This window comes from Netta rufina, assembly GCF_964035555.1.
Source record: "Netta rufina genome assembly, chromosome: 5".
Taxonomy (NCBI): Eukaryota; Metazoa; Chordata; class Aves; order Anseriformes; family Anatidae; genus Netta; species Netta rufina.
This window is the reverse complement of record NC_140128.1, coordinates 7,002,739-7,016,404: the sequence shown is the minus strand read 5'-3', so window position 1 is coordinate 7,016,404 and position 13,666 is coordinate 7,002,739. Positions and strand designations below refer to the sequence as shown.

Below are 13,666 nucleotides of genomic sequence, written 5' to 3'. Positions count from 1 at the left end.
GAAAGGAGAAGAGTAGTCTGTCTTTTTACTGCAGTCTTCAAGATCCTGTGTTTCTGCCTGGGTGGCGTACTTGCTTATCTTTGTGTTGATACAGTATCCCAAATTCACTTTGTCAGCAAAGCTCATTAAGTACTATTATTTTTTCAAGTCTATGAAGTCTGATTTTTTTTTTTTCCATTAAATGGTCAATTTTAATATTAGCTCCAGTCTTCTGTAGCTCATAGATACTACTAACATTGGGCAATTTGTACTCCCTGTGCCTGTCCATTCCTGTGACAGTGAAACAAGTATATGTAATCCACAGGGAATATCTTCTGGTTAAATAAGCCTACCACTCTTCTATTAAAATCAGAATTTGTATGGTAATTCTTTTGATAAAGATCTTGTCCATAATATTGCAGGACTATTCATTGCAAACCTAGTGGTAGCAACAACAAAACCCCTGATCCACCAACACCAAAACCAACAGCAACAAAAGTCTCTTCTGTGAAACCCAAAGCTAAACAGCCAAAGGTAAAGGCTGAACCACCACCAAAGAAAAGGAAAAAGTGGAAAGAGGAGTTCTCATCTTCCCAGTCTGATTCTTCACCAGAAGCACAGAGCGATGAGGATGGTGAGTGAGGATACTGCTTTTATGTATGAATTAATGTGTGCAGCAGAAGTTACCTCAACTGTAGTTTATCAATTAAATATGTTCTTACTGCTTGCTTTCTAAGACTGGTTCGGTTTCAGAAGAAGCTGATTTGACTTTAGATTACATCTCAATCATATTCTTCATTAATTTTCCATTGCAACTTGACGTTATGTTTAAAGTAACATGCCTGCGGTGCCTGTCTGGATGCACATGTAGGCAGAATTCAGATGTTACTGTTGTTTTTTGAAAACCCCTGAAGGGAAAAGGAGTTGACTTCTGGCTGCTTCATTGCTTGCTTTTCTGAATGCCAGCTGTTCAGATGTAGCCAGCTGAGCACACTGTCTCTTAAGACATTCACAGTGTCTTAAAACTTGGAGATATGGAGCTTGCAGCACTACCCTAGAACAGAAAGGTTTTTTTTGAATTGTGCTCTGTTTAGAGAGGTTACCTGTGGTCGCAGACATACAGTGCTTTTTGCATTTTTGTTTTGTTTATTTTCTGTACGTTTGGAGCTGCGCTGTGCAGTAACCATGCGCTGTATTACTCTTATTTCCAAAGCGTGCTCTGTGACTTTTAAATATTGATGAGTTATGGCCGATGCACTGGAACAGTGCCTCTGCTGAAGGCTGCATGCTTAAAATAACGTGCTTCAAGCAGACTTAGCCATATTTAAAAGCTGAAGTCTACCTGCAGAAATGCAGAAATCTTGGGGGGAGGAGGGAGTGTCAGTAGTACACAGGCTTCTAAATGCCATTAGTGCTCTTTAATTGTTGTTGTTGTTGTTGGGTGACTTAGTTTTGCAGCCTTAGGGTACATTTGCATTCACATGAAACCTCTGCTTAGCACACTTTGCTTGACCGAAGTTATTCATTATCCCTTTTCTCTAGGCTTTCATCTGCAACAATATAAAAATAAGTGTCTAAATACCCTAAAATATGATCATCTGCATGCTGATAGTCGCCAGTAGTTATACATATTCTAGCAAAATGTACCATTTGTACATTGTTGGTCATAGCTGTTTTAACATGTGCGTAGTTTGGCTGTTATTTCTGACTGCACTGGGTTTTAATCTCTTGGGATGCCAGTAGGGGTCACTTAAGTTTTGAGAGAGAAATCCTTCAGTTTTGTAAAACACAAATATTTGCCGAATCCTTAAGAAAAATAAGTCACAGTATTCCAATTAATTTTTCAGAGCTTGTACCTCCAGCTCCCTTTGTTACTCGCTTTTTGAACACAAGGGCTATGAAAGAGACCTTTAAGAGCTATATGGAGTTGCTTGTTAGCATTGCTTTGGATCCAGACACAATGCAAGCCTTGGAAAAAAGCAATGGTACAGTATGTTTAAAATTTGTATGTTTTTATCAAAATTTAAGGTTATGATTCAGTAAGGCAAATGTTTTTAAAAAGCAAACCAAATTAAAAAAAAAAAGTTTAAAAACATGAAGATAACTTCATGTAAATGACTGCGATTTGTTTGCAGTTTGGATTTTCTAACACTTTTTCTGAGATTCGGGGTGGCTTTGGTACTGCAGTGTTTTTTATTTCGATTTTGGTTTCATGCCATATTTATGCTGGGTATTTACTGTTTAACGTAATACAGTTTCAATTCAGGTTAGGTTAGATGTGCATGCTTATATAAATGTATCTATCTGTGCTGTCTCGGTGAGGAAGCAAAGCAATTTAGAAATACTTTTTTGTCTGCTCTGCTGCGTTACACTTGTCAGAACTGAGCTCTTTGTTATTGTCTCAAGATCTTACAAAACATTTATTTGAAGCTATGATGTTTCAGGTATGTGCTTGCTTTCTTATAAAGAAATACCCTCATAAATAAGTCGTTATGATTCTTAATACTATAAAAAGTCGTTTTTTCAAACTCTGAAACCTTGAAATTCTGATCACAGATATATTTATTCCATTTTTCCTTTAAGAAGAAAATGTCTGATGGATTTATCTACTATAGTGGACTCCAGAAGACAAATAGAAAAAACTATTCTATTTCTCAGAATTTAACAAAATCCTCATGTTTGAAGTTAAATGTCCTTGTAAGACTGATCATTTCACCTATTCAGTTGGAAGCTGTTGATTTTTATTTGCATAATATTCAGTTTACCTGGAAGAAAAAAAAAAAAAAATATATATATATAGGTTCCTCTTTCCTGGTTTGCTCAGGTTGTGTATCAGTGTACACTTACCTCACGGATTTATACCCTGTGATTTCTGTCAGTAGTCCCACTAAAAGCAAAGAAATTGACTATAAATAAGACTCCACACTGAGCTGTAAATTTTCATCTATGGCCACGTACCTATGTTCAGGTGTATATTTTTCATCTTAAAGTTGTTTATCAGGTAACTTCTATCAGCAAGCACTTTGCCCAAATACTTCTGCTATAAATGCCAGCAGGGTCGTTTCTTGTAAGAGGGAATAATGTATGTCAAATATATGTGTATTTTGTATTCATAAACCTTCCAGTTGTATTGCACAGTAGATTATTTAGGAAATGGTTTAAAGTTATATTTGAGATTTATTCTTTTTATTGCTCTGTCTTATTTTTCCCTTTCAATAAAGAAAAGTCAGAGAAGGAGCTGGACTGCAGTCAGCAATTAAGCTGCATAATATCTAGACCAGTTTATTGGGCTGATCAAAAAAAAAAAACAGCTTTCTCTAACTTTTAAAATGAGTTTGAGTTCATATTACCAAGTTTCTCTTAATAATCAACTGTTACTTTTTTCAATTATCTTTTAGATGAGCTACTTTTGCCTCATATGAGAAAAATTGATGGCATGCTGAATGACAATAGGAAAAGGCTGCTTTCCAAACTACGCTTGGATCATACTTTCAAGGTATTCTTTTTTAAATTCTAGGGTCTTTAAAGTAATGTTATAAGAGAGTCACTGAATTCATACCATGCAGGTGTAACTAAAAACCCAAGGCAAATATGTAACAGAAGTGAATATGAATTTGAAAGAGAGATGCTCTACGTTCAGTGCTTGTGTGTGGCATTTGGAGAGCATTTGTGATCAAGAAGTTTATACTGCGAAGCTGAAGTTCTGGTTTTTCTCACCATGCTTCCTGGTTCATTTTCAAACACTTCTCCTTTTAAATTTCTCAAGTTTGTTAAAAGAAAATGTTTGTTGTCCTTCTAGAGCTTTTGACTAAGTGATTGTATTGCCTAAAAATCTTAAACTTTTACATTAACTAGCTGCGCTGTCAAGCAAGTCTCTGGACCTCTTTGAAGGAGGTACCTTAACAGAGTAGCTTAAAACCAAGACAGAAAGAATAGAGAGCAACTTGCTCGTGCACTGTTTCATGTACATTCAGCATGGAGGTTTGGGATAAGTTTGAATAACAAGCCTGTATTGCAGTAATTTAGACACAGTAATAAATAAACAACAGATCTGGAGACAGGAAAGAGAGTAACTGTACAATCTCAGTAGAGAGAAAGTAAAGGGGAGGACAATTACTGTGGTTCCTGTGGTTCCCACACACAGAGGCAAGAATGCAGATTTTGAAAGTGCAGTCAAGTAAATTAAGACTTTTTTTTTTTCCACTCATGTCTGAGACGTAGTTGTCAATGTCTACAGTTGGACTGATTATTTCTTCCTGCAGTGGTTTTGAGACCAACGGCACTAGAGCAGACCTGTCCATACACACCACCAGACTAAGCTTGTTCTTTTGCCTGTCCTTCTCATTTCCTTTTACTTCTACAGTACAGAAACATTTCTTGGAGAATTAATTCTCTCTCTACTGCTGTGTGCAGAAAGCTAGGTGAGAAAAAAGATAACAGCACATAAGTCAGTTCTGCATTTTCATCATGAAATCTCTGAAAGATCTTTTTCTACAAACCATTCCTGATAAGTCTTGTGGGACAGTAAGTGACTTCGTTTCAGGGAAGAGAACATCATCGGCCAGTGAAACAGTTTGAATTTGTGTTAATTCTTCACCTTTTTTATCATTAGTTATGTTGTTTTCCCAACAGCTGTACAGTTTGTACCTGTTTGAACAGAATTTCATGTGTCAGCCTCCTTATAGTAGGAAGGCACAAGGAGGGCTGCATAATTTTTAAAATATAACACAGTCTCAGAGAGGCAGGACGTAGGGAAAAATACTAGTATCTTCTGTAATACTAGCATGTAATTACAGCTTCTTATTCAGTTGGTGTTCATAACTAATAAAATAGCTTTGCTGTGTGATTGCTCAGGGGCAGATTATGAATCATATCTCTCAAGTTAGCTTTGGCCTGTGTTTCACGTTATAAGCTGCAGGCAAGTTAATGGAATTCTGGGTGTAAGGAAGGGGTCTGCTTGTGATGTAAACTGCAAGATAAAAAGCCTTTTGTTTTTGTCTTCTGGTATGAGGGTCCCAGCTTGTACTTGGATTAATGTTACGGATAAAAATCAAACACTTATTTGTCATCACGTCTGTTTGTGTTGGTGAGAAAACTTTTGATACTCTTTAAGATTCACATTAATGTAATAATTAATAAAGCTTGCTGCTGTTCCAGCTGAATGAGGCATTGCAGTAATAAGTGAAAATTACTATTAGTGTGAGTATCATACAGTTTGAAATATTTTTAATATTCTGCATTAATAAGCATGGATGAAATGATTTTTTTTCCCACTAGATAGAGTTAATACAGGATATTTTAGCACTGTATTACTAATAAAATTGGACACTGAAGTTAGCAGTTAGTGTTTGGTAGTTGTGCCTGTAGCATTCTTTGTAGTTCTAACAGTTTGTCACATCCTTTGGGTGTGTTCATTATAAACATAATGAGAAAATAGTATTTTTGCTTTATTGGAAGCTCAGTAAATTAAGCATCTTAGCTGAACTGTGTAAATTTATTTGGAAATAATTGTTACCATTTTCTGTCTTCTGCTTTCAGAGATGCAGAAATCACTAGTATTTGATCCTTCATTCCAATTCAAATTTGTCTGTTTCAGGTCAGTGCTTTAGCCATGTAGACTCTTCTGGTTAATAGGAATTCTCCAGAGGAAGGCAGAAATGGCCAAAGCTCCCTGATACTCGGAGTCTGCCTTCAGGAAGGCTACTCCAGTGGATAGAAAAACTAGTTTAAACCTATAGAAGTGATTCCAATTTAAAGTTATTTGCTATGAATATTGTACACAGACAGGTTAGCTAGTCGAGATTACTGCTACTAGTATGCAACTGTTATTTTGTACAATATGTTTTATAGCTTTCTGTGAGAGCTTTTTTTTAGTGAAGAGAAAAATGGCTGATGTATACAAAGTGCTAAGAGATTATAGATAGGGGAAGTTACTGAATATTAGTACTGTTGTGTTTTTTTTTAAATACAATAGTGAACTTCATATTTTATCTCAGTAGTTGAAATTTAGCACCTTAGGCTATATTATTATTAATATATTCTTATATGCATGTTTTGTATTGGACATACACGTCTGCCTATATTATTGTACTTTACAGTTGTCTTAAAGGAGGCTGTAGCGAGGTGGGGATTGGGCTCTTCTCCCAAGCACCACATGTGAAGACAAGGGGAAATGGCCTCAAGTTGCACCAGGGGAGGTTTAGCCTGGAGATTAGGAGAAATTTCTTTACTGAAAGGGTTGTGTGGCGTTGGAACAGGCTGCCCAGGGATGTGGTTGAGTCACGATCCCTGGAGGTCTTGAAGAACTGTCTAGGTGTGGAAATCAGTGGCATGGTTTAGTGGTGGACTTGGCAGTACTAGGTTAGATCAGATGATCTTAGAAGTCTTTTCCAACCTGAATGACTCTCTGATTCTGTGATGTATACTGGACTAATATGTCCAGTAAAAATATTTCTTTGTATACAAAGAAATGTATATGTTAATTTAACTAGATATATTTTCTCAGTGACCAGATTATACAGCATGACATGACTATTTCAAAGTAGCTGCTAACACAGTACAACAAAGTTGTACTCAAATTTGCTCATGGAAGTAATGTGGTACTGAAGCTTGTAGAAATGTATTTCACCAATGAGTTAATGTCTTAGAAGCTTGTGCTTTTTTGAACTGGTCATCTAATTCACCGTGCATAAGCTTTTCTAACCTTACAGATATGATGAGATACAGTGAATCTGTGTTTTACAAAAGCTGGGACAAAATCCATGAAGGTGGATAGGCATGATATTTCTCCTGCAACTGGCAGACTTCCTCTACCTGTGTAGTTATTAATTATCTCTGAGTAACTTGGCCTTAGAGATTCTTGTGTAGAAATGGGGTGGAAATCAATTTTGAAAGATAAAAATAGCCTACTGGAGCCATTTTTTTTTACTCTAATAAAAGAAACGCATAATACCTGAGATACAACAAGAGGATCTTGTCTTGAAAAATTACAGTAGCAAACAACCAGGTGGACATGTTTTTTCAAACTGTGTATGGTTGCTTGATCTGATAGTTTTTTGTTTTTTGTTTTTTTTTTACTGGATCTTTGGGAAGAATAAATTGTTTTATAATAGAGTGCACTCAAATTACCAATTTTTCTTTGAAAAGTTATCAGCAGTCTAACAACTGTGGTTGAATTTTTCATAATCCTCTTCCATTATATGCTCTCTTTAAAGAATGCTTTGGAAAACTTTCCTGAACTGACAGTCATCACTCGGGATTCAAAGACAAAAAGTGGAGGGACATCAGTGTCTAAGATCAAAATGAATGGCAAAGCGTACAACAAGAAAACGTTAAGGGCTTCTAAATCAACCACTAAATTAGCGCAGGTGAGTGTCCAGAAGGTTTATTGCTGCCACCATCTGACTTCTAATATGATAGCCATATTTGTATAAAACAGTTTCATTTATTAGTTTCTTCTGTAGATTCATCAAAATATAAAAATCTTTGAATGAAATGCGTTTTCTGTAATAAAAAGAAATTAAAACAACATTTAAAGCTATATATTAAATAATTGGTTTAGCTCATTTATGAAACACAGTTGTTATATTCCATTTATTATATTCCACAAAATATAATAAAACATTTCAGAGTGATTCTGCTATTTAAGTTCTTTTGAACCACACGTCTTCTTTATACATAATTACTGTATTTAGACCCAAATGCTCTTATCCAGTATATCTATACAGGAGACTTCTATGGCAACTACTCGAGTTTGCAGGAAGATGAAGTAGTAGTATGCTACTTCCCTTATGCAGGCAGCAGCTGGTATGTGTAGTTGGATGGGAAGGGAGAGGTGAGCTCTGCTGTTGCTGTGCTTCATACCTGTTGTAGCACGCCAACCAGCAGTGCCCTGCTAGAGCCTGTTCTGCTTCTGTCACCACCAGAACAAGAAGTGAACTTCAGGCCATGTTTCTGCGTGACAGTCGGCCTCCTGGACTGTTGCTGAAGCAACAATGTGTTGCCTTTAACATTGCAGTTGTGGTAAAATCACTGTGTAGCTCATAATAACAGCTTCTTAAACTTGCTGCAAGATTACAAAAGTGTATTCAGTGCATTCAGAAGGATTGAAAGCATTCTCGAAACGAGTTTTAACAAAATAATTTTGTAGGGAAAATAGAGATAAGAGATAATTGTGATACAATATAAATTACTGCGTACCAAAATATATCAAAGCAATTATGTGAATGAAGTATTCCATTTCTGATCTGTTAGGGAAAGAAAAAAATATTTACAGAACAAAACATCTGTTATGTCTCTGTCTTGAAACATAACGTGCAGTTACCTGAAATAACTGTTCTTCTTGCAGGAGTTTACGGTAGATCCAGAAAAAATACAGTTGTATTCTTTGTATCATTCACTCCATCATTACAAATATCACATATATCTGACATGTAAAGAAGAGGTAAGTATTGGGTTTCTTATGCTGTATATTTGCATTCATTGTGGGAATTCACTGAGGGAGTTGAGTCTAAATATAGAGCGATTGTTGTATTTTTGGTAAATGAGCATGGACTGTAGCTTCCTTTTATTTTAATTAATTCCTTATGACAAACAAAAAGACATTCTGAGCATATACGTTGCCCCTAATGGACACTTCGGCCTAGAACATTCAGATATGAGGCTTACAAGTTTTGTGTGGAACCAATTTCTATGGGGGTAAGCATTCTTCACTGTTTTCCAAATAAATTAAACAAATTCTATCACCTTGTGTAACCCCTCAGGTCTAAGGGCTACTTTTTTTCTCAGAATGCCCATTCGTTTATTTTTTTTGCTGCAAATTTCTCATTGACGTATTCCAGGTAGCAGAAACACAAGAGTTAAGCTCGGGCTCAGATGATAAGAAAAGCAGTTTTGGTAGGGGGTTTCTTCAAAAGTAGAATGCTATTCAACTGTAGAGCATTGTAAAAGCAAAAAATCTGTAATACTGGCAGCCTAACATGTATGTGTGCATGCATGTCTCTTCTCTTTTTTTTAAATAGATTTCTTCTGTTCAGAAGAAGAGTGCGGATCTAGGACAAGAAGAGATTGTGCAGCTGTGCATGAAAAATATCAAATGGGTGGAGGATCTCTTTGAAAAGTTTGGTGAACTTTTGAATCGTGTCCAGCAGAAATGCTCATAACAAAAATGTATTCCAAATCTCACATTTTTCTACGGCACTAATCTGATGGAACAGAAAGCTCAGAGAGAGGCTCTGATTTCTTTTATAATGCCAGACCCAGACTGCGTTCTTCTTCGTAGGCATTTTTATTTCTCTTTATGGAACTTTGTGCCTTGGCTCTTGCTGAGGAAAAGTGATGCTGCCAATGAAATCGGTCCTTTGGAGGTGGAACTAAACATAAACCTAACCAAGTTTTTAACCTGAAGAATTATTTTCTATTTTGTAAACTATTGGATAACTTAGTTTTATTTTCAGAAATGTTTTTGACAAATGATAAAGCATGCACTACATATACTTTTTTCTTTATTGCTAAAAAGATAACAACACTTAAAATACTACAGGTTTTTCCATCTCTGACTAAGCAACAGAAAAGTCAGTGTTGGGGTGAACTAACTTTTACATACGTCTGGCCACCAAATTTAGTTTTGTACATTTTGTGAACAGAGCCGGAGTGACATCAGTTTCTGCGAACATACGTTGCCATCATAAAATCCAGAAATGTCAATATGCTTTATGGACTCCTTTTACTATTGTCATGTTCAGGAGACTGAACGTGGAGTTGGTGCAATCCTATGACTGCTTTTTTTGTGTCAAATTATATTGTAATGAAAGACAATGACCTTAACTATTTTCCCTGTTTTGAAGAAAAAAAAATATTTTCCTTTATACTGCGGTTTTGTTTTTTTTTTGTTGTTTTGGGGAAAAAAAATTCAATTGTACATTTTATCTCACTAATAGTTGTATTTTTCACAGAGAAAATATTGTGGTTAAAATTGTTTCATGTATCTTTGTAATACACTTTCCATTGTTTTCAGTAAATCCTATTCATTTATATGTTGATTTCTTATTGTAAACTATATATCTTGAGGTAACCCTTTTGTTTATACAGGTTTGCTTCAGTGTTAACCAGAATAATGCATACTAGACTAGTTTTGCTTTAAGTGTAGTTGTGTTAGACACTGCAAGTATTTTCTGATACGCAAAAATAAATTTCTTACTAAACTAGCACTTGATTAACTGAGAGTTTAAATGAGGAGCTATTACACTTATCTTTGTCAACAAAGATTGATGATTGAATAGACTATATGCAGTGTTAAACACAGCTTACATAGTTGTTTGTAGAACTGGCAGTTGCAGAGCTGTTCTCTTTTTGGTGCCTTTCAAGTCTTCAGACATCTTGTAGCTTTTTTGTCCCTCCAGTTTGTTAACAGTTAGTAGTGCCACTAGTCACACTCAGACAATGAATGTAATGGGCTCTACTCCAGGAGAACATTTTCTCATTTTCTTTAAATTTGCCAACAGAATGCCTTACTGAGTCATTCAGAATGGATACTTACTCTACTGGGGTCCTAAAATAAAAAATAAAAACCATGTTGTTCTTTTTCAGAAAACATAGGAAAAAAAAATCATTCCTTTATCCGTTCACTGCCACTTAGTGCCTTAATTTCATCCAAGAAAGCAGGGTTCACTATTCATTGGCCAAATGAAGTAATGTTCATTGCCATGTGACTTTTTTTCCTGTTATCTGTTTTGATCCTATTTAGTTGTTAAATATTCATTAGACCTTAGAACTATAAAGAGTTTAATGAATAGATGTGAAAATGCAATGATTTGATCTCGAGTAATCAAATAGAGGTTTGAATAGTAAAGCATGTACAGAATTTTAGCTGATTAGTTTTTAGAACCTTAGAGGATGTTTACCATGTTTCCAAAGCTTTTCATCTTTTAAAAGCAATAATTCTCCTCTACAACTTGTATGCAGACTACAGTGAACAGAAATCGATACGTGCCCCTGCCTTTTTTAAAGCCTCTTCACGGTGTTTCTGCTTTAAAAAGGGAGGTCACTATCACGTTAACAGATGCATTGTGCTACTGTTGTGTCTACTATAATCAAGGATAGCGATGTGGACTTTACTTAGGAAGAATGTGCAGAATGTTAGAGCAATCATAAAGCTAATTCATTTTTTCAGAGTAAAGAAGGGTAGGCACTGGGTTGAAGAGTTGCCATTGTTTCAGTCATACTGTGTTGAACCTCACAGGAGCTAAAGTTTGTGGTTAGCACATGAAGCAAAGTTACCACCGGTAGTGATCAGCTAAAATCATTTTAATGTAAATATGCACACTGGAGACATAGTAGCAATGTGCCTGGTGTACTATGTAACCTATAGTAGGAGTTCCCAAATTTACTTAGCATATTTCCTTATTGATGGGGGTGATTGGCAGCAGTAGTTCCTGGCTGTGTAGATTCATGAGAGGTATTTCCTCTCATGAGGAATATATATGTATATATATATATCCTTCATATATATATATATATATACACATATATATATTCTTCACCCAGGTGGAGTTCTGTTGTTTCCTTTCAGTGATACACACAACACAGTTTGGGAATTCCTAACCTGTAGCTTTAAAAATGGTTAGGATGCAGACTGAGGGAACAAGAGTTGGCTCCTTGATTGTGTAGCAATGAACCCATCAGACTTTGTGTCTCACATCCCTCCCTTATACCACTGCGAAGCAACTAACTGAGAGAGGTCTTTACACTTTCTAAATGATTTCTCTACTGCTACTTTATACATCCTTTAGAATTTTGAATCTAGAAGTAGCTTTAGGAAGCTACTTGTTTTAATCCAAGTCCTTAGAAACTGAAAGAAAAAAAAAAAGGTTTTTGGAGTAGTTTCTCCATATTTAAAAGGAAGGTAAACTTTAGCAACAAGTATCTAAATAAAATGGGCCAGGATGCTCTGCACTGCCATAGAGGGTGGCCTGGCTTATTTTTGGCTGTTTTATTCCCAGGACCAGTTAAACAAACACTGTGCCTGTAGAACATAGGAAAAACTTTTCTTGAATAAAAGAAACTACCCCAGACTACTAAAGATGTGATAGAGCTTCCATCTTTATCTTGGGCTACAAAGATGGTGGCTGGATTATGAGTTTACCAGTTACAGTGAGTAAAAGCATGGAACTTTCAAGTGTGTGAAGGATCATAAATGAAAATAAAGTTTTGTTAGTGGGATTGAAAAGGCTTTTTATACTGAAGCAAACTTAGAAAAAAAGTCAATGTACAAGTTACTTTTTTTGCACAAATGCTTTGTTCTGTTGCATTTTAGATAATTCTGCACCCACACCTCAATCTTTTGTCTTTTTCTTGAAGCAACAGTGAGGTCCTTATTCTTTGACATCTGACAGTGGAAACTGAGCACTCGTGACTGCAAGAGAAGATGCACTAGGAAGGAATAAAACCCTCTTTAGACTATGAATTAGCAAAAGAGAAATTTATTAAACTAATCGTGTGATGAACTATGTTTTTTTTTAATTCCACTGTCATTTCCTTTAGTATGGCATCCCTGTTTACATTGGGTTTGTTTTTATTGACATAACAGTATTTCTCTTAAAGGCAGATTTTCTTTGAGATGCTACTTCCAAAGTCTTGTTTGCAAAACATCTGAGACAAAATTGGATTGAAAAACTTTCTGAAAATGGCTAAGGACTTTAGGGTCTTCTATGACCTGTAATGTATTCATATATTGTCTAAATGAAATACTACTTTTTAAAAAGGCAAATCTTACAGGCTGTCTTCCAAGTAAATGATTTCCATAGGGGAAATATATTTTAAATATTATTTAAATATTTACTACTATTTAAAACAATTTTAAAACAGAAAAGCTAAAACTATGGTCGCAAAATGTCAATGTGTCATCAGTCATTTCTTTTTCTTTGCCAACACGTGACATTTGGTCTCTTACTCTGTTACACACCTGTGCATTACAGTGTGCACGTTCTGCCATATCTTATTGTTTAAGCTAATATTAACATGTCATTGTTAACAAATGCATGTTTTCTGCATATCTCCTCTACATATGGCAAAAAAAGAGGCTAGGGCTATATAAGAGACACTTTACGCGTTCTTAGTCCAGATTTTCAGGTGGTCCGTAATACAATGTATGGAAATGTGAAAAAGGACACAGTTTTGTACCATTCATGATGTTATTAACTAAACCCATTAAAGTGAAAACACTTTTAAACAAAAAACTCATAATGCTCAGTCATTTATTATTAAAATACTAAGTCTTGGAAAGCTAGTTTGTTGGGAAAGAAATGGCAACTTAGACATTTTCTGATCTCAATGCGAAGAAATACATTTCTTTTTCATTATATCCCATGAATTAAGGAACTTTTTTGTTATTACATTTATTGGTTCTAAATGTTCTGCATTCATTTTCACAGCGTATCTGCCAGTTCTTAAACTGATGTGAAAAATGAGGAACAAGAAAATTGGGGTAAAAGAGAGACGACTTCTGTGATTCAGGTGCCTTTTAGCTATACTGTTTTTGTTTATTTCCTTCTTGCTTAACCAGAATGCTACCTCTATGTACCTATAGGGAAAAAGTGGTGCTAGAAGGTTTTCATTTTTTTTTCCCAGTTACAATGAACTACTCCATTTCTTATGAATATTTTTCCTACACAGAGGGCTGAAATCCCAT

General features: G+C 35.4%; 1 protein-coding gene across 1 annotated transcript in view; it reads left to right on the top strand.

Moving 5' to 3' along the window:
* QSER1 (glutamine and serine rich 1) overlaps positions 1–12,482 on the top strand; it is a 42,953-nt gene extending 30,471 nt beyond the window's left edge. Inside the window, exons 8-13 of the mRNA XM_084288399.1 lie at positions 402–613; positions 1,827–1,964; positions 3,378–3,475; positions 7,194–7,346; positions 8,327–8,422; positions 9,000–12,482. Of these exons, the coding sequence (XP_084144525.1) occupies positions 402–613; positions 1,827–1,964; positions 3,378–3,475; positions 7,194–7,346; positions 8,327–8,422; positions 9,000–9,140 (838 nt within the window). The 3' untranslated portion in view covers positions 9,141–12,482. The remainder of the gene's footprint in view (positions 1–401; positions 614–1,826; positions 1,965–3,377; positions 3,476–7,193; positions 7,347–8,326; positions 8,423–8,999) is intronic.
* The last annotated feature ends 1,184 nt before the right edge of the window (positions 12,483–13,666 follow it).